General features: G+C 32.7%; 1 protein-coding gene across 2 annotated transcripts in view; it reads left to right on the plus strand.

Moving 5' to 3' along the window:
- Nucleotides 1–22,234, plus strand: part of ARID2 (AT-rich interaction domain 2) — a 170,689-nt gene that overhangs the window by 77,082 nt on the left and 71,373 nt on the right. For both annotated transcript variants that reach the window (XM_043563493.1, XM_043563492.1), the window contains exons 4-5: nt 15,060–15,193; nt 19,675–19,893. In XM_043563493.1, the coding sequence (XP_043419428.1) occupies nt 15,060–15,193; nt 19,675–19,893 (353 nt within the window). The remainder of the gene's footprint in view (nt 1–15,059; nt 15,194–19,674; nt 19,894–22,234) is intronic.

A 22,234-nucleotide genomic window follows, 5' to 3' on the forward strand; every position in this document is an offset into this window, starting at 1 on the left:
GTTGTTAATTTTAGCCATTCTGACAGGTATGAGGTGGTATCTCATTGTGGTTTTGATTTGTATTTCCCTGATGATAAGTGATGTTGAAAATCTTTTCACGAAATGCTACCTTTTTTATATTGGACAGTGCTTTTCTCTGTTCTATTCCATTAATACATATCTTCATTCCTTTTTTAATATTATACCTTTTAATAAATTTGTTAATTGTAATTAGCCTTTTCATTAAAAAAGTAATCATGAGCACTGTTTAAAATATGAAGGTAACCATTATTATAGTCTTTTTATTTTATCCCAGAAATACTTTGTCATATACAAGCAAGTGTGTCATATATTGGTTAAAAAGTCTGTTTTTATGTTGTTTATTCTGATACTTTTCCATAGTGGAAGAATTATCTGTAGATGAAGATAGAACAAATGCATCATTGTATACATTTAATGAATCAATAAATTATGATCCTCCTTTTAAAAAAATTCCATGTCAGTTATGCACTATTTTTTTTTTTTTAATTTTTTTAATGTTTATTTTTGAGACAGAGAGAGACAGAGCATGAATGGGGGAAGGTCAGAGAGAGAGGGAGACACAGAATCTGAAACGGGCTCCAGGCTCTGAGCCATCAGCACAGAGCCCGACGCGGGGCTCGAACTCACGGACTGTGAGATCATGACCTGAGCCGAAGTCGGATGCTTAACCGACCAAGCCACCCAGGCGCCCCAGTTATGCACTATTTTTATGTTGAAACTTAAATTAACATTTTTTCCATCTTGCCTGAAATCAGTTTTTCTTGCAAATTCTGGGACACTCACATTTTTACTTTTTTTATAAAAGGACTCAAATCAATTTGTGGGTAAGTAAGGATAATGATAGGTAAGGATAAATCCAAGTCTCTCCATATATCCTCCAATATCATGAAAGACCAACAAGAAGAACAAATAAAACAACAAAATCAGATGTGCCTGGATGGCTTACTCTGTAGAGCATGCGACTCTTGATGTCGAGGGTGTGAGTTTGAGCCCCACATTGGATGTAGAGCTTACTTAAAAGTAAACAATCTTAGGGGCGTGTGGGTGGCTCTGTTGGTTAAGCATCCAACTTCACGTCAGGCTCTATGCTGACAGCCCAGAGCCTGGGGCCTGCTTTGGATTTTGTGTCTCTTTCTATCTCAAAACATAAATAAACATTAAAATTTTTTTTAAATAAACAATCTTAAAAAAAAATGTGCAAAATCTATGCCCTCAACATGACAGGAAGACTGAATGCTACAAACTTCAAGTTTCCTGCAAGTGGAAAAATAAAATACCAAATCCCAGCAGAGATATTTCTTTCTTCTGACACAAGCATTTGTGGAGAAAAAGTGCAGTTCTGGAAAACTGGAGGAAACGAGGATTGCTCTAAAATCACTGTCAGAGAAACCACACCTTAAGTACAAAAGAGAGCACTGACTATAAGTCTTTGGGCTTAATAGTGTATGTGATTTGAGGTGGCAGTCTCTGAAAAGTATTTTTTCTGGGGGAAAAGAGAATAAAAGAGAAGGGAAAAAAGCACCATTTGGAGATTGGGTAGGGAAGGAAAAAGAAGCAAAAGGGGGGGAACTTAAGGTCCTGCAAGATAAAATAGAAACCTCTTCCTCCAAATTAGAAGATGCACAAATACTTTCCTTACAACACAGCCACTAGAAAAAGTTATCCATTAAAGAAACCATACTTTGGTACTCTAACAAAAGAGAGACTCTTGAAATAGGAATCTTGTGGACCATCTCAAAGTCGAAATAGGTGAAAGCCTCATAAATCTATGGAAAGCCTCCACTATAAGAAGAAAACATAAGAATCAAAATATCTTAGTAGATGAACACCTGCAACTTCAAAAAAGAAAACAACCACACAGTGGAAGAAAACCATAACATAGCTCTCCAAAGTGGCTGAAATACCCTCAAATGCACACTTAGAGATATGAAAACCAACTAGAACCATACATTTAAAACCAAAGAAACAAAAGAGATTGATTTCCCCACCCCCAGAACCCATAAAATCACTAAGAAACCTAGGAAGAAATGGGAAGAAAGTTGGTTGAACCCAAGAAAGATATGGAAGAAAGAGATAAAAATCATCTTAGAAATGAATTCTAAATTCTAGGATGCCCAAAGGAGAATGAACTCAACTGAAGACTTAATAAAGAACATTGAAAAAAGTCAGAAAAATAATCAAGACGAGGAAAAATGAATTAAAGAAGTAAAACAGGTAAAAGAGAAATGGTTGTAATGGAAGTGAGACAAAAAGAGAATCAACATATATGTATAATTGAATTAGAGAAACTAAACAATGGAAACATTATTTAAAACTATAATATAAAAAGAATTTCCAGGGGTGCCTGGGTGGCTCAGTCGGTTAAGTGCCTAAGTTCAGCTCAGGTCATGATCTGATGGTTTGTGAGTTCAAGCCCCGCGCTGGGCTCTGTGCTGACAGCTCAGAGCTTGAAGCCTGCTTTTTAGACTCTGTGTCTCCCTCTCTCTCTGCCCTTCCCCCACTCATGCTCTTTCTCTCACAAAAATAAATAAACATTAAAAAAATTTTAAAAATATATGAAATTTCCAAAAATAAAAGATGTGCATCTACATATTGAAAGGACCATAGAGTACCTAGAGAAGTTGATATTAAGCAGTCCATTTTGAGTCATATCTTTATAGTAAAGTGTTAGAGTTTAAAGACAAACAATTTTGAGAGCCTCCAGGTAAACAAAACAAAACAACCTGTAAGGCAAGAGAATTAAACTGGAACACACTTCTTAATGGAAACATACAAAGCAAAGTGCCAGTGGAGTAGTGTTGTCAAGAAACAAGGAAAAGAGTCAACCAAGAATTTTGTAAAGTCAAGGTGTTCTTGTATCGGAAAGGTATGTACAGCGCTCAAAGTTGTTATCATTTCCTTACTTTTGACAACATTTAGTAGCATGGCCCTGAAACAGTGGAGGGTTCCTGACAGCATATGTAACACACTACCATCCCAGCAGATTGGATTGAGCTGCCAAAAATGACCATCAGGGATTCATTAAGAAGTCTTGGTCATTAATTAATGTAACAATTTTTTTTACTTCTAAGAGTTTGTCACAGAACTTTAAAACCTAACATTTCCCTCCAAATTTTTTCCTTTTCAGTAGTTATTAAGAAGTTCATAATTCGTGCAGTACACTTGATTACAGACACATTTATGGCAGTTTTAGCCTATAAATCTCTAGAGTTCTGTGAATTTCAACATTAGTTGAAGTAGCTCTTCAGTTATATTTAGATGTGTTGTAAATATGAATGTATTTATTTTAGGTAATCTTCCAAAATACAAAGAAGTCCCAGTTACTTATCAGTGAGTTTTAATTGATAAAATGTCGAAAATGTTAAATGTTTGATTTTATATAATACGCTTATTAAGTATATTTTGTGGAAACTAAAAAAAAAAAAAAAGCCAAGCCATTTTTTTTTACTATTATTTTTTTAACGTTTATTCATTTTTTTGAGAGACAGAGAGCGAGAGAGCGAGCAGGGAGGGGTAGAGAGAGACACACACTACACACACACACACACACACACACACACACACACACACACAAACACACAGAATCCAAAGCAGGCTCCAGGATCTGAGCTGTTAGCACAGAGCCCTACGCGGGGCTCGAACTCACAAGCAGTGAGATCATGACGTGAGCTGAAGTCAGAGGCTTAACTGACTGAGCCACCTAGGCACTCCAAAAAAGCCAAGCTGTTTTTTAAATATGAAGAATACAAAGAAAGTTTAAACATGTATAACTCAGAGAATATTATATACATGAAACCTTCTTGAGGAAGCTAGTAGGGTATGAACTTTATCCAACTAAGTTGACTAGGAAAGCATTTTCAGAAGAATCCATGGTTATTTAAAATATATTGTAATTGGAGATCTAATAGTAAAACATAGGTGACAACAAAGGTGAAAGAATAATCTGTAAATCTTACATATCTTACCAAGTAGACATAATGAAACTTTAAAGGAAGAGGTAAACAGAAAAGTAGAAAAAGCTTATTGATTGTTACAAAAGCAGTAGTTGGAAATGAGAAAATACTACTGAAAGTTGACCTATACTAGGAAATAGAATAATAAGAAAATGAGATTAAGGCATTGTAAATGTGTAAGTACAAAGGTAACCAGTGGAACAAAAATACAAGGCCTTCCTACGTGCCAAAAGCAATTTAAAAACAAAAGAACAAAGAAAATGCATCACATAAATTATTTACTGTTTTAGCCATAACTCACAAATTTAGTTTTCATACTGAAAATACATTGATAGTTAATAAAAATGAGTAAATAATAAATGTTAAAAATTAATAAAATCAAGAATGTGGAAGAATAAATCTAAAACGGAATATAAACAGAAGCAAGTGAACCTCTGTTTCAGATGATATTGATCTGAAGTCAAAAGGAACTGTAAAAATTATTGTGAATTCTAGGATTGTTTACTATAGGATTGAGCAAATGTGCAATTTTATTGGGAAAACATTAGCCAGATTTCTCATTATCAGAGAAGAAAGTTAAAAATATGAAAGGGGAGAGCTGTGGTGTTAAATTGGCAGTAGAGGTGTAAGATCTCATTCTTTGATACAGAAATGGATTTATACACATATGCATGCATATATATTAATTTAATAAATATATGTTTTATAAATATATTTAACAAATATATTAAAAGGGACTGGAAGAAAGAGACCACTGTAAGCACTGAACATAACCTAGTATCCAGATAACTGGTTTCTAAATACTGTTCCTCATTAAAAGGAAGGAATGTTCCTCGGAGAAAAGAGTGATGCTTGGGTAGAAGTAGGGAAAATACAAAGAAAGCCTGATAATCTTATGCTTGTAAAGCAAGAAACTGCTCAAGAAATGATTGGTACATATCAAAAGATAGAGGAGTTGACTTGAAAGGGCTCCCACTGCTCAAATCTGGGACACTTTGAGTATGAGAATAAATAATGGTAGGAATATAATGTTTATGAAATATTCCATGATAGAGTAAATAAATTAATAAGTGAAAGAAGATGGAAAGAGCTCACTTACAGTAGAATAAATGCCAACTAATAAAAGTGGAAGAAATAATGAAGTTAAGAAAAATCACCATTACAGTAATACTTGATTCAGTCAAGAATCCTCAATGGATGCTAAAACTAGTGGGTGAAAGTTTGGTAAGGAATAGGTTATTTACATAGCTTCAGGGTGTTCTCCTGTAAGTTACTTAATAATTTCCAAAAGGAAAAGAGTAACTTCCTAGTGATGTAACCTAGTAATTCCAAGCTTACAAACTAATCAAACTTAACAACACCATCAATGGGACATGATACACCTTCTGACAATATGCACTAGGATATGCATTCATTTCTGTGGTATTCCTGCCAAAAGAGCTTTCTCTATCTAATTTAATTATAAAGAAATACCAGACAAACCTAAACTGAGGGACATTCTACAAGTAATTGCCCTGTATTCTTGAAAAATGTCAAGCTTGTTACAAACAAGGAGCGATAACTTAATTTTAAGTGGTTCAGGAAAAGCATTGGGGGGTTGGGAGTGGTGTGGGTATGTGCATGTGTGGACAGGGAGAGAAGGGCAGATTGAGAAAATGAGAATACGATAAAACAAACAAGCAACATCTAAATTTGTATATCTGGATTGAGGACACAGGAGTTCTTTGTAGTATTCTTGTGACTTAATATGGAATTATGTCAATATAAAAGTTATATTAAAGGGTTCAAATCCCACAGAGTTTGGTGGATGTTTTTTAATAGTTTTGGAAAATTCTTTTTCCTACTGCAGTGTAGATATGAAAGTTTTAATATATGGTACATGCACAATATTTTCAACAACAAGATCATGTCACAGAAGGAAAATTGTTTTAAAAACATCCTTTTTAAGAAAATGCTCTCTCCGTAGCATGAGTCTCTTTTTTAAAGTAATTATTCTATTCATATTAAAATTTTACTTTTACTTTAAAGGGTTGATTAGATGTCTTTTTGTTTTGTTTTTTGAATTATTGGTTAGATATAAGATAACTGCCCATCACCTAATGCTATCATGAGAAAAGTCAGCAAATTTGAGACATTTTAAAAAGTGAAGTGTGTAACACTCAAGATTGGCAACACTTAAGTACTCTTCATTTAGATACCCAGTTAGCCTCTCTGGTACAAAGTATTTTCTTAATCACTTCGCATCTCATTATGAAATATGTTTGAAGATTTTTCTGTATTTGAAAGACCTTGTTTTTGTATAATTGACCCCATTAAAATTATCCTGAAGCATTTTTGGCACTTCTGACTTCAGCTTCTTTGCTGCATTACCCTGCTTGTAGATGATGCAATACATGATTTTTACATGTCTATAATCTTCCCTTTTTCCCTTCCCTTTGCCTACTTTCTCATTCGTCTTCCTCAGTTTCCTCCCCCTACTTCTACTTCCCTTTCCCAGTTGAAGCAGCTGCTTCTTCATTGTGGCTTTAAGTAGAATTAACATGTTTTCCTGAAAATTTTTTTTCTAAAGTCATTTGCTTTGGAGAATATATCCTCTTTGGTACAGCTTTCCTTTAATGACTCACCCCAAAGTAGTTCTTCGCAAATTTCATCTTTGGAAGAGACTCTAGTAAATACTTACAAGCTCAGATATGTTAGAAACATCTGTACTTGAATTCAGCTATACAGAAAACCTCCCACACAGTATAATTTGCTCTAATCCTTGTTTTTTTCAACTCCTCAGTAGTGTTTTCTTACCGTTTTCCAACAATATTTGTTTTGTTGCCATATTTTCCATGTATTAATTTAGCCATCTTTGTCATGAGAAAATAAAGATATGTTTTCCCAGTGATATCGATTTTGGCCATTGAAAGGCTCTTATAAATATTTATCAATACACTTGCTTGAAATAAACTTTATTTTTAAATTTTAAGTAGTTTTGATTAAGTTTCAGTGACTTGAAAATACTACTGAGAAAAATGTAGAGGTTTGTCTTCAAATTCTGGATACTTAGTTTTAAACATCTTGGAAACCGTCAGTAACATAAAACTGTAATAGTAACGTAGGGCAAGGTTCATCATCATTGTTAGGGCATGAAAATCCATAGTTAGGGTATTTGTTTTTAATATAATTTTAGAAATCTTTTGGCCTACTTCTTTTATATTGGATCGCATTGCTGTTGTTTCTACTTCATAGTATTGTTGATGATGAGCTCATGTTAGAAGTGTCAGTTTTGCCTTTTCTTGTTTTATTTTGCTTGCATTATTCAAACTGACTTCTTTGAAGAAATTTAAGCTTTTTTGTGAGAGATAGTTTAACTAAAATTAGATAATATTATCTTTAAATCCCCTTAACCTGGGCATACATAGACGTTATTAGTACATATAGTTAAGGTTCCACTGGTCAAAAGCTAATCAATGAATGAGGATTCCACTCTTAGCCCCTCCACATTGTCTCACATCAAATGAGTAACATCTGGACTGCCTGATAATGGGAGTGAGAAGACAGTGTGGATTCCTAAGTGAAATATCTTTCCCTATTGGAGTATTTTGTATGGTACTCTTTTGAAGGGTACTCTTCTACAGAAGCAAGTACCTGCATCGGGTTGAGGTATGATATTCTGAGGAAGCTTGTATTGATAAAGGAGGTAGATTGGAAATTCTTTGCTATGAATGTCACAATGAAAGGCCATATGAGAGATCCAAAAGTAGCAGTATTCTAGAATTCTTCATTAATTATTTTTTAAATGAAGCATAATAACCTTTGGCATCCTTTGTTTAGATAATACCATTTTTTTCCTTTGATCTATAAGTGAGCTTGACATTAAAAAAATTTTTAATACTGAACTATTGCTGGATTTCTATAATAAAATCTTTTCTTGAGTGTGTTTCATATATATTAATAGATTATTTTTTCCAGTATTTATATATGTAATCTTTTTTTAACTGCAGTTTTTATGACGTTTGTCAAATTTTGCTAGATTACAGTTTTCGGAGAGCTTCTAATCTTTTTCTATAACTGGAAACATTTTATATAGCAATGGGAATACTTGTTTTATTTGAAAGTTTGAAATAACTGTACTTTTTTTCTGATTTAAAAAAATTTTTTTAATTGTGAAATATAAACACATGCTTAATATATACAGGTTTATCTACACCAAAATAAGAACAACAACAAAACCTCTACTAATACCTTTGAAGTTGCTTGTGTTTCTTGATTGCATTTCTCTCTTAAGGGGTAAACCCTCGCTTCTTTTCTAAGTGATAATTGTTATATGGCTTTTCTTTGTGGTGTTAGCACCCACTTGTCTATTGCTAAAAATTATATTAAAAAATTTTGTGCTTGTTTATGCTCTTTGTATAAGTGGAATTATATAATCTTTGGAAATTATTTTTTTTACTTAACAATTTATTGATGGCCATTTGAATCCATCCATGTTAGCTTACTAATTTTCATTGCCATATAATATTTCACTGCATGAATGTGCCACAGTGTTTTTATTTATACTACCATTAATGAATATTTGGATTGCTAACAGGTTTTTTTTTTTTTAAGTTTATTTATTTATTTTGAGAGAGAGAGCGAGCACAAGTGAGGGAGGAGCAGAGAGAGGAAGAGAGAGAATCCCAAGCAGACTCTGTGCCATCCATGCAGAGCCTGATGCAGGCTCGGTTTCACAAACCTTGAGATCATGACCTGAGCTGAAACCAAGAGTTAGACCCCTAACCGACTGAGCCACCCAGGCGCCCCAGTAATTAGTCTGATTTTAATTATGCTGTTAAACACTTGAAAAAAAATGAGAAACACAGCAAAGAACATATTTTCCTTAATTTTAACTATGAAAATAAATCCATTTTTTCACTTATTCTGTATAAATTTATTCTGTATAAACAGTATTATGTTTTCTATCACTGCTCCTTTCTCTTTTCAAGTTCTTAAACTTTGTATCAGGCATATTTTTTTCAAATTATTTTAAAAGTTTTACATTTTTTAGGTTCTCCTTTCATAATTACCAATGGCATTTGAATTCTCTTTTGAAATATAATAGTTATGAATGATACTAATATCTTAAATAGTTTCTGTGTAGGTTATCATTCATCTCTATTGTTTTTTTAACCATTTGTTAATTTTGATTCATCTATCCATTAGAGTGTAGTTAACCCTTGGACAACTTGATTTGAGCTGCACAGGTCCACTTATATGTGGATCTTTTGTACAATACAGTATTATATATGTATTTCCTCTTCCTTATTATTTTCTCTAGCTTATGTTATTATAGGAATACAATATGTAACATAAATACAAAATGTGTGTCAACTTACTGTTTACGTTACCGGGGAGGCTTCTGGTCAGTGGGCTATAGTAATTAAGTTTGAGGGAAGTCAGAAGTTATAATGCAGATTTAGACTGTGTGGGAATTGGTGCCTTTAACCCCTCTGTTGCTCAGGGGTCAATTGTACTTATTTGTGTGTGTGTGGGTGTGTGTTTTTTCCTAAAGAGCTATATTGCTTTATTCTGAGTCTTTATATATATGAAAATGAATTTCTGTTGTCTTAGTTGAACAACATGATTGGGTAGGGATTTCTTGTGAAATAACTTTCCTCCTCAGAACTCTAATATTTGCTTATTATCTTCTACAATTAATTTTGAAGAGAAGCCAAAGTCTAGTTGACTGTTCTATTAACTTTTGGGTAATGGCAGTGATTCTGAATACTCCTAGTAATCTTTATCTTTGAAACTTAAATCTTTTATCGGGTTATATCTAATTGTTTTTCCCTTTTCATTAATTTTGCCTGGTGAACCATGTGCCCTCATATCCCAGCTCCAGGGAGCTTTTTAATGTACATATTACACATTTTAGCTAAAGAAATTCTTTTATGATGACAATGATTATCACTTCTGTTTGCTTTACTCTATCTTTCCTGGAGGACCACCAGGTGTTTTGTTTGTTTGGGTTTTTTTGATCTATGTTTGGTCTCCTGTTTATCGTAAATATCTCATTTTTATCCATGAGTTTCATTAGTTCTTTTCTTTTCCATGTGGAACAGTTTCTCAGGCTTGCCTTCTACATTACCCAGGTTATCTTCTACATTGTCATATCTACTCTTTCATGCCCCCCTTTTGGGAGAATAATCCTGGGCAAAGAAATTTCATTATCTTTATGGTTTCCAAAGCCACCACACTCGATTTTGTGCCTGGTGAATTTATAGAGCACATCAGTAGAGATCCAATACCTGTTGATACTTAATGACAGTCTGTCCATGCTGGTACTTTTCATAGGTGCCCCACACTCCTGGGGTCTTCGGGTTTATTTTGACAAAGAACCTCAAAGGTGAAGTTTATAAATGGCTTTGCCTCCCTGAACAACCACTGAGTTCAACCCACCTTTCTGTAAGTTCTTTTTAAATAATTGACAGTCTCTAGATCCCATTGTCAGACACACCTTCACTTTCTATTAATCCCTTAGTGGTTGAAGGAAATCCAAACTGTACTTGCCTTTTATGTGTTCTGGCCTAGGATCTCATCCACTTTCCACTAGATCACATTACTCTCTCATATGTTTTGCAAGTTAGTCTTGTGGATCCTTGAAGTTGCTTTTAAGGGACCAGAAATTCTAAAAGTTATTAACTTACAAATAATGCTGTATTCCTCTATTTTTATTCTTTAGAGGTCATTGCAATTAGATTTAAGAGAAGAGATGACTATGGGTCCTTGAACTGTCATCTTTAACTAAAACCATTTCAAAAAATTGTTACATAGAAGTGTTCCTAATCATATCCATTTGATTTTTTTCCTTCATCCAAGAGTAATTGAGTTTTTCTTGATTGTTGTTATTAATGTTGATTTTCATCTCCAAGAACTCTACCAAAATATGTACAGATGAAATTATATGATATCTGAGAATTGCTTTAAAATAATCTAGAAGAGGATCATGAAGATAATTGCATATAGGTTTGGAATTTTACGTCATGAAAGTTATTTTTAATTTTCCAAGAGGTTAATTTCCTTCTCAGGAAAAACTTTCTTTGAATTGCTTTATGGTTAAAGAATGCGCCATATATAATATTTAATCTTAAATTTACTATAATTTTCTGTGTGAATTGATACATATCAGTTTTATAATTTCCATGGAGTTTTGAAAAGAAAATCATTGTATGTCTAATAAATCAATCTTAGTGGTGATTATACTCAAATGTTGTAAACCTAATTTATTTTTTTAATGTACTTAATCTGTCAAATATTGCAAGAGGTTAAATTTTCCCACATTCATGATAAAGCCATGCATATTATTTGATGCGGGGTTTTTTGTTGTTGTTTTTGTTTTTTAAGAGAGAGAGGGCAGGAACAGGAGAGAGGGGCAGAGAATGGGGAGAAACAAAGAGAGAGAGAATTTTAACCAGAATTCACACTTAGCATGGAGCTCAAGGCGCAGCTCAATCCCACAACCCTGGGAATACAACCTGAGATGAAATCAAGAGATGGACACTCAACTGACTGAGCCACCTAGGTGTTCTTATTTGATGCTATATTAAATGGACTCTTAACACTCCCCCCTGCATTGTATTGGGATTGGTCACACTTATTAAGGCTTTTAATTAACAGTGCCATTTAAAACAATTTCTGTATTACATGCCAACTTTTCATATTTGCCTTCCTCTGAGTCTGTAACCTGTGATATAGAATCTACTATAAAATAAATTAATGCCAAGTTGAAGAAAAAGAAGATAAAACTCATCCCAGTTGAATCTTTTCCTATCTGGATTTCAATATTTTACCAGTCTTGAGTTAAATATGTAGTGTATGGGCACCTGGGTGGCTCAGTTGCTTAAGTGTCCCCCTCTTGATTTCTGCTCAGGCCATGATCTCACGGTTCGTGAGTTCAAGCCCTGCATGGCACTCTGCACTGAGTGTGGAGACTGCTTGAGATTCTCTCTCCCTCTCTTTCTCTCTCACTCTGTCTCTCTCTCTGGCCTTCCTCAGCTCATGTGCTCTCTCTCTGTCTCTCAAAATAAATAAATAAATAAACTTAAACAAAATATGTAGTGTGCTAGGCAGATTACCATAGAAATGTAGTAAATACTGGTTTGATTCATATATTAACTATTCAAAGTGATATCATTGAGTTTGAGAAGAGAGTGAAATGTGCAGTCTAGCATTTATAGTTTAACGAGTGAACACAAAATATCTGTTAGTGTATAAGCTCTAAGTCATGATAGAGAATTAAATTAGAAAACTTAGACTTTGAAATGTAACTGTATTTTAGCAGCTTTCTCTTATCTGTTATTACTTTTTACTTTTTAGAAGTATATAACTCTTTGAAAAGCCAAAAGACTTTGTGCTTGTTTATTGTGAGAGACAAGAGATCAAAACTGGGTGCCAAAACCTTGGTTGAACTAAGAGAGGTTGAGTTTTAGTTGGAAATATTTAATCATAACAGTGAGAACAAGTACTGGCCCTCAAGCCAGGAAAATAAAAATTTCAAAAATCATAACAACTTGCCTAAAGCACAGATTTTTGGGGATTGAAATTATATAAAGAATCTGGAGGAATGTGTCAAGGGACCAGACAGAGGTCATATTTTTAACATTTTAAGAAAATTTGAGTTATAAAAGGTTTTATGTATAGAATACACCATTTATTATGAGTATATAGTGCTTGTGTTGTTGTCAGGCACTCCTAGCTTGCACCACAGTTTGGGTATAAAAAAAAAAAAGCCCAAATTTCAAATCTGTGTTCAGTTACAACAGATTTATAAAGAGTATCTTAAACATATTAATGGAAGATTTTGATCTTAAAATTCTTTGTCTGTGGGGTGCCTGGGTGGCTCAGTTAGTTGAGCATCCAACTCTTGATTTCAGCTGAGGTCATGATCTCAGAATTCATGGAATCGAGCCCCATGGAATCTCAAGGTCACTTGCGGGATCGAGCTCTCTGCCAAGCCTGCTTGGATTCTCTCTCTCTGTCTCTCTCTGCCTTTCCCCTGCTTGTGCTCTCTCTCTCTCTTTCTCTCTCAAAATAAACTTAAAAAATTCTACATCTTTATTGTTATTTTGATTATAGTTAGATAAAAATTATTTAATGAAGATATTTGAGTTTGTGTTTAACCATTCCACAACGAGTTCAATCAATTCTGAAAGACTATACTCTCTAAAATACCTCTATCAATACTATTACCTGAGTGTAGATAATCCTTCATTTGCAGAAAATATGTCACATAATTTTTGAGCAGCTGTTTGTGTCTAAATTTATATATACTCTTCTTTTTATGATATTTGCATTAAAAATTCAAAAAGAATAGGCTTGATTTATTTACCTATTTAAGTCCATTGTGGGTCTATCCTGGAGAGAGACTGCTTCTTTTTAATCATCCTTTTGTTTTATGTTTTTAGACTGTAAATCTATCTGCCGCGGACATCCCCAGGGTCAGGATGAAATGTATGCAGCTGCATACTCTTCTCAATGCCCAAGGGTTGTATCTGCACACACGTCTCTGCTTTAGTCGGCTGTATCTCCAGCAGAAAAGTGTTGGATCCATTAGTTATCAAACTGCCAGCTAGGAACGAGTTCTTGTTCAAATTGAGCTTATATGGGGAACTTAGAAGGAAAGGGAAGGGACATTTTAATTCCTTTTCAGGCTCAAAGATGTGAATTACTGTGCCTTATAAGACTGAAAGGGGAAAATAAGGAATGGTGATGATTTTCCGTGTTTCATATTTGTAAAATTATAGTTTCCATTTATCCCACCTTGAAAGTTAAGTTTTGGTACTCAAAATAATACTTCTGAGATCATCCTATATCTTCATTGATAATCCCCTTTCTCATCTCAGCTGTCTGTAACTAAAAAACAAAGGGTAGGTAGCTATAGGACTTTGAAAATGTCTACTAATGAACTTAGTATCTGCTTGGATCAGGAATGGTAAAAGGGGTGATCCATAAAATAATCACATCTAGAACTTTTCTGTAGTAAATTTAAGTTACTGTATTAATCAGTTCACCTTATTTGTGAAGTACAGTAGCAAGTTTGTTAGCTGCAGCATTGTATTTGGCAGGGGTTTGACCAATTGTTTCCCCATTTAAAAAGCTTACCTGGGAATCTTATTATAAACTGATAGGTGATGATAGATTGAGAATTTTGGAAATTTAATTCTAATTAACATCAAGAGGATTAATCATACCCAGTAATGATAATACAGCAGGGGATACAGGAACTATCTTATAAGTTAGTTAAAATATATTAGGCCATCACTTTTAGATGGGAATTTATTTAGAATGGGCATACCGTTTCCAATGCCTATCTAGAGGAAAATATTCAAACAAATTTGCACAAAAAAAATTCAAACATATTAAGCTTATTCCTGCTGCATGATTTGTAATAGCAGAAAACAAACTGAAAGTAGCTAAATGTATCACTAGAGATCTAATTAGGTTATGATATATGAAGAGGATCAAATATTATACAGCTGTTAAGAAAAAACTGAAGTAGTACTAATGTATTGACATACTTAGATCTCTAAAACATACTGTTAAATAAAATTTTGCACCGAAAATATACTCCAGTAACCACGTGAACCTGGTTAGTGATTACGTCTGGTGAGTGAGATTAGGGGAGACCAAGGTTAGAGAATCTTCTCATTTTCTCTTGGCTTTTAAATGACCGTGGATAATTTTTTTTTAATTGGTAAATGATATGTTCTCCCATTCATGTACATGTGTTTGTCCTTTGATATTACCTACTTTTGTATTTTTATTTGAGTAGTGGAGTGGTCTTTTCTGAAAATATAAAAACACTTTTTTTTTTTTTTTAATCCTAGTCACTAGAGCACCAGGGAGAACATATAAAAACACTTTAGAACCATTGCATTGAGTTTGTCTGTAGTATCACAGTTGATGTGACTGTTTAATCTAAGAGGCTTGTGGTATCTTTTTTTTTTTTTTTTTTTTTAATTTAGGGCCTCTAGGGAAGGAAAACAGATCATGTGGTAGGTAGGAGTTAAAAAATAAGATGTAAATCTATTTGTAAAACTCTGCTGTGTTTTTCTATTTCAGTTACCTAGAAAAATACGAGAAAGTTCATCATTTTGGGGAGGATGATGATGAGGTACCACCAGGCAATCCAAAGCCACAGCTTCCTATTGGTGCAATTCCATCTTCCTACAATTACCAGCAACACAGTGTATCAGGTAAATATCATTGGAAATTGTACAGTTTTGAATTAGGAAAATAGACATGATCCAATGAATTAATCCTTTACTTTGCATGTGCAACTTTCAAAGATCCACATCTAATTGATATAAGGGTCCTTTCTGTAATAGGCTGTATAAGATTTTTAGTCGCAGGAATTTTCAGAATTAGAAATACCCATACTTTCAAGTGAAGTGTTTTCCTTTTTTTTTTCCTTTTCGACTAATGGTCAGTTTAATCTGAATAGTCACGAAAATGAGAAGTTCCTAGGATTAGGAAGGCCAAGAATACTCAGATAGCGTCTACTAGATTTTCTACAATTACTGTAATTTCCAGTCTCAGAATTCCTCAGAAGTATTTCTAACTATGTATTTTTTTCCATGGTACCAAGGATAAGATTTTTTTTTCCATTTAAGTCATTCTTAAAATGGCTATAGAGGAATCTGCGGCTAAAAAGAGCAGGACTCAAATTGGAAATAATCAGGTTGAAAGTCTAAGAAAGAGGTTATTAAGTCAGAGTAGATGGGGGTTCCAGGATTTGGAGTTTGGGTGTTGGGACCGTGATGACTAGGAAAAGAACTCTGAAGAGATGAAGCATCTCTTTTCTTCAGTCACCAACATTTGGCCTAAAAAAAGAGGAGGTATGTTTTTTTCAAGGGTATATTATTGACAAAGTACACAGTTTTTTAGATATTTATTATTCTTCATTAGTGCTAGTCCCAGTCTCTTCTAGATAATCATTAAGCTCTCTCATTGTGTCAGTATCACTAATTTTATTTTCCATTATCTATTTTCTAATATTCTTTCATGTTGAATTTCACTCTGTATTTCTTCCCTGTTCAGTAAGACACAGAATCTTCTAGAATCTGATCATTATTAGAAGAGGCTTCATCATTATGATGCTTTTGTATAATGGGGGCAGGGTTTGGTGGTGATGAGTACAAACCAAATCTCACTTTATGTTTATTAAGTAGTTAATTACCTCAAGAGCCAAGTTTAAAGGAGAATATTTTAAGTCACCATGTAGAAAATCTTGAAAATACTTTAAGCTGATAAAATGGGGTGACTTGTTAGGTAATATACTCTCTATTCCTAAAAAGGGCTAATGACCATTATTTTATTCAAGGCTACTATAAAGGGTATTTCTACATTGAATGAGACATTATATTAATGACCTTTAAGACCATTTCAACTGTATATAACTGCGTGGTTCCTATATTACAGCAATAGCAGAACTGTCCATTCTTGTAACTTAAATAGAGTTTGGTGTCTGCTTTTACAGCTACCCGTATTGACCCATTTCTACTTTTGTTCTGGTTTAAAATGAATTTTTTTCTGGATCTGGTGTTTCTTTTTCTTTTTTTTCCTCTCCTAGTTAAACTAATGACCCCAAGAAAAAAAGATGTGAAATATTTCTGGTATTTCAGAAGCCTAGTGAAAGCCATTGATAGATCTATACAAGTTAAGGCAATGACAGAATTGCTTAACTTCGTTAAAATAACTTCTTTCTGATATGCTGTCATATATGTGTTGTCTCTTTTAAAAGTAGAATCTGAGTAGTTATGTAACATGTAGCATATTTGACAAAATCAAGACTGGGGACTCAGGAAAGGAAAGGAAGTAAGAATTGCTAGGGAACATCAAACTACAACATACCTAATTCAAACTGAAAAGAGATAGTATTTCAGGGCAGTATTTATGAATTTGAAGGTGTTGTTTTTAGGAGTAGGCATAGCAACATTATGACAGTGTTCTGAAAATTAACACAATTATCATTATACAAACAAATTCTTTTAAGATTCTTTTCAAGTGTCATTAAGGTAAATAGAGTAAGCTTCATAGCTGTCAATTTGTGTTTGTATCGGTGTGTTTTAAGTAAAGACCAAATTAAAATTACCTACTGGTAGATTAAGAATCTCTAGGAAATTTTAGTTAGAACCTATAGAAGATTTGTGTCTACCTCTTTGATCATACGGCTGTACTTTCTATGTAGGTTTGGACAAATGTATTTGGATCAATATATTTTTCTAGAGACACTTAAATTGTTGATATTTAAAAAAGCTATTCTTAAACAATATTTTGAATTAAGAAATTTCAATTGGCCGTAGCCCTAGGACATTTGATATGGAGTGCAGTTTTACTTATACTTGTTATAAGTTTGTCAGCAGTGATCTGTTTGTGTAAACTTTGATTCAAGAATGTTGAAAATAAATTTCTAATCCTATATCAATTATAAAATTATAGCTGTTCAAATCCTATTTCCTTGGGGAAGGGAAGGGAGAGAAGATCTTAAAATCTTAGAAACATTTTCTCCTACATTATGTTAGAAATCTTTACCAAGCCTGATACAATTAAAGGACTTCTGTTAATATCATATTTATTTATTTTATTTTATTTGGAGATGTGTTTGACAAAGTCACTCAGGTAAGGATGAACAGAATTGAGTGTCAGCATCTGTCATTGTCCAGTAGCAAACGCCAACAATTCTGAGGTCATATTGAAAGCACATAAACAAGACTGTGACAGATGTTGAGTTGGGTTCCCAATTCTTTTCTATTCAAGAGATTTTCCCGAAAGTTTCATGGAAGCTAAAAACTATTCCTAAAACTTGGCATCTCATCATCAATTCCAGTGTATGACAGGAATAGCTTAATCTGTTCCTATATTCACAGAAGTTTTGTTACCTTTTCTCCAGATTTTATGTTTATCTTATGTTGTTATTAGAAATTTCATTTATCAGGATTGTAGAAAATAAACAATGTATTATTCAATTTTAAATATTGTAAAGAATCTGTCATAGTAATCTGTAACTCTGTTGTGGCCCTTCTTTGCTATTATATTATTGGAGAAATTCCTAGAATATTTTAGAATTGAAGAGGTGCTGCCTCAGCTGTCTACAGTGGGAAATAAAGAAATTTCTTACCTATATGATTTTCTTCTGTGGCATGTTATGACAATAGATTTCTATTTGCATTCCATTTAGCAAGGTTGAAAAAAAATCCTTTAAAAAATTCATGTGTTTCTGAAATGTCTCACCTGGAAGTTTTGTATTTCTTGTTTTCTTACCTCTTCCCATTAACTAGTTAATATCTTTATGTGAAAATGTATTTGGAGCATATGTCTGAGGACATAGCTACCAAGGCCTAAACTGACATTTTCTTATATATTATGATTATATGTTACTGTAAGTCCATCTTTCCTACCTTCAAAGTTTTGAAGATGTTTTGAATTAATTGTCCTACAGAAAATCTTAGTTACCTTGGATTAGGCAAAGATTTCTTAGGATACAAAATCGTGAACCATAAAGGTAAAAAGTTATAAATCACACTTCATCAAAATGAAGAACTTACACTCTTCAAAGACACTGTTAAGAAACTGAAAAGATAGGCCACTGTTTGGGAAAAAATATAAAACAAATACTTGATAAATAACTCACATTCAGATTATTTAAAACTGACGATATTAAAATGCTGACAGGGATGCAGAGCAACAGGACTCTGGATTGCTTCTGGAAATGCAAGATGTTATAAGCCACTTTGGAAGCAGCTTCACAGTTTCTTACCAAGTTAAACATACACTTATATATGGCCCAGCAATGCAAGAGAAGTGAAAAAATACTTCTGTACGAATATGTGAATGTTTATAGCAACTGTATTCATGAGTGCCAAAAACTGAAAACAGTTCAAATGTCATTCAACTAGGGAATGAATAAACAAATTGTGTTATGCCCACACTATAGCATTAAAAACAAACTACTAATATATACCTCAATATGGATATTAATGTCAAAAGCATTTTGCTAAATGAATGAAGTCAGACATAAAAGATTACATACTATATAATTCCATTTATTTGGAATTTTGAAATAAAAATGTATAGGAACAGAAAGTAGATCAGCGGTTGTCTGTGGTTAGAAGAGGGGCTTAACTTCAAAAGAGCACAAAGAAACTTTTGTGGGTGATGGCAATATTCTGTATCTTCATTGTGGTTGTGGTTAAAAGACTTCATTTGTCAAAACTCATAGAACTAAAAAGCATGAATTTTACTGTTAATTATTGTGATAAATCTGGCCAAAAAAGTAATAATTCTCCTATAGTTAGGTAAAGAAGGTAGACAATGTGTCTAAAATCATGATATTGTCAAAATTTCAAAAGAATCAGTGTCCCTGGCTTAGTAGTGTATAAGAATTAGAAATAGATTCTTGAAGTGCAGGAGTAAAAAGTACAGAGTAGGTAAATTTAAATAATGATACAATAATAATTTGGTAATGATATCCAAGAGGATATGGTATATTTTTTGTATTTTAATACTTTTTGAAGAATGTAATTTTCACTTAAGTTTAGAAAGTTGAACTCTTTTAACCTTCTACTCAATTTAAATTTCATAAAAGAAAACAAGCCTCTGTCTTGTATTTGCAAGATATTAACCACAATGGTTTCTAATCCTTGATATACTTAAGGTGTTTTTGTTTTTGTCTTAGATTATCTGCGTCAAAGTTATGGGCTATCTATGGACTTCAATTCGCCAAATGATTATAATAAATTGGTGCTTTCACTGTTATCTGGACTCCCAAATGAAGTGGACTTTGCTATTAATGTATGCACTCTTCTATCAAATGAAAGCAAGCACGTCATGCAACTCGAAAAAGACCCTAAAATCATCACTTTATTACTTGCTAATGCCGGGGTGTTTGACGACAGTAAGTTTTAAGCTGAACCTATTGTATGATCAGTCTGTAAAGGTCTTAGGGATTTTTAAAAAGGTTTTTAAGGAGAAAAGTACTTTTTATTAGTATAATAGCATTCTTTATTTGCTTTTATTATATTAAATGTGCTATTTAAGATAATGAATATTTGTTTTTTTAACTTTAAATATTTGAATAGTAATTACCTCGCTAGAACTTTTGCAATAAAAATCCTGGGTTTTTCTTAGAGTAATAATATGGGTTTCTTGATGTTAAAAGATTGTTTGATACAAAATCCTGATAGAAAAGACTGGGACCTGCAAGAAATTTTTTTTTTGCAGTGCGTGTTATTATTTTTAGTTAAAAGTTTAGGTCAATGTATTTAAATTTGCTGCCTAAATAAAATAAGAGTTACCAGATATTCCATGTCCTTTTTACTTATAGGATTTGCTCATCAAAGATTTTCATAAGTTAAATTATATATGTTCTGTAAATCTAGGTTACTCTTAAGACTAAATTGCTCATTTCTCTAATTGTAGTTTAATAGGGATTTAGAAAATATGTTTTGAAATTTTTCCACTCATGGTTTTTCTTTTTAAAATATCTATATTGGCTGAATGTTATTGATGTAAAATTTTTTCTTCTTAACCCTCCTTTTATTTGAACGCCATTGTAACCTCTTTTGCCAGCAGTATAAACTACTAATGGGTAAGGTATGGGGGTAATCCCAAATAGGGTAGATAGCATGAATCAAAAGGAAATTCTGGGTGCACATAGTTACATGGAGAGAGGGATTTAATTTATCCCCTTGGGAAGGGACTCAGCTGTTCAAGACCAAACTTTGCATAATGTCTTTCCCAACAACTCAGATACATGAGGAAAAAAAAAAAAAAAAGGTAAGGTATTGCTATATTGAAATTATTTTCTCATATCGGCACTATGTATAGCACAGTAGACACAGTTTGAGAGAGAATTTCTTATAGTATTTTATAGATTTGTGACTATTATTGTTTTTATCCTTAAATAGTAACATGTTTGCAAATAAGTTTATTTTTCTGCAATTTGGGTCAAGTAGTATACTTTTCAAACATAATTTTATTTGGGACTAAGTAGTAGGATACCTTAGAATTTGTCAGGTACTTAAGGTTGTATGAAGGCAATTTTGAAATGTTTAAACAAAAGTGAAATTAGTTTTTTACCCTGCCTGAAAGTCTTGTTGGTTATATGAGGGAGGAACAAAGTACTTCTCAGTTTGAATTATAGCTTTGGAGATATAAATTTGGTGGATTTCTGTCTCACTTTCATGTTTTATGGTTCCTAATATTTTGTTTTGGTCTTTTAAGGACATTTCAGCATTTAAATGGAATAAAGTTTAAATTTTTCACATTTAGAAACCTTAAAATGAAGTTTTTAGAAAAAATATTCTCAAACCAGAATAATTTTAGTGACATCTTGACCATTTAATCAATGAATAGGATTACATGTGTATATACAATAAAAGTTATCTTACCAGTTTTGCTTTACTGAGGTCTGACATTCTTCAGACCTAGTTTATCTTCATGCATTTTTTAGTCACTTTTATTTATCTTATGCAGTATAGCAATCAAAAACTAATAATCTAGCAAATGATATTTAAGGAATATTACTATCATACCAACAGTCAGAAGTTTAGAGTTCAGAGTACTTGGGGACTTTATGAAGTCACTATACTTAAAGCAGTGATTTTACATTAGATCTCTGAGGATTATGAATATATTTGATTTGGTTAGGCTTTTGAGCAGTTTGATTTATTTTTAGGGCACGGGATTTTAATAAGAGATAAATATACATGACACTTCCTTTAGAAAATGTAGAATGTTTATATTTTTTGTATGTTTGAAGAATATAATAAAAATTCTATTTGACAAAATGTAATTTCTCCATCTTATATTTCCATCTAGTATTCTTTTCCCAGTGAAGTTTTTCTTTATAAGGTTTTTTCAGGACAAACAAAATCTTATTTCTCTTTAGTGGTATGTGGGCTTCATTTTTCTAATTAAGTGGCTATTTTATATGTAAGTGTGATATTTTATGAAATTCTTCCTTAGGTCATTGTAGTTTATTTACTTATTAAAAACTTTCACATCTATTCTGTTATTTCTTCATGACCCTATTATCAATATTGAAATTAATTGATAAACTTATGTTAAAATTTATTCTTCATCCTTTTTAGTAGGTTTAAGTGAAAATTCTTACTCTAAATACTTAATAAACTTTTGCTTAACTCACTATTAAGGAAATGTTAGGTCTAAGGCATAATAAGAATACAAAGATTCAATAAATCTTTTTACAACAGAAAATGTATATGCTGATCACA

Source organism: Prionailurus bengalensis, chromosome B4 (assembly GCF_016509475.1).
Source record: "Prionailurus bengalensis isolate Pbe53 chromosome B4, Fcat_Pben_1.1_paternal_pri, whole genome shotgun sequence".
Lineage (NCBI taxonomy): Eukaryota > Metazoa > Chordata > Mammalia > Carnivora > Felidae > Prionailurus > Prionailurus bengalensis.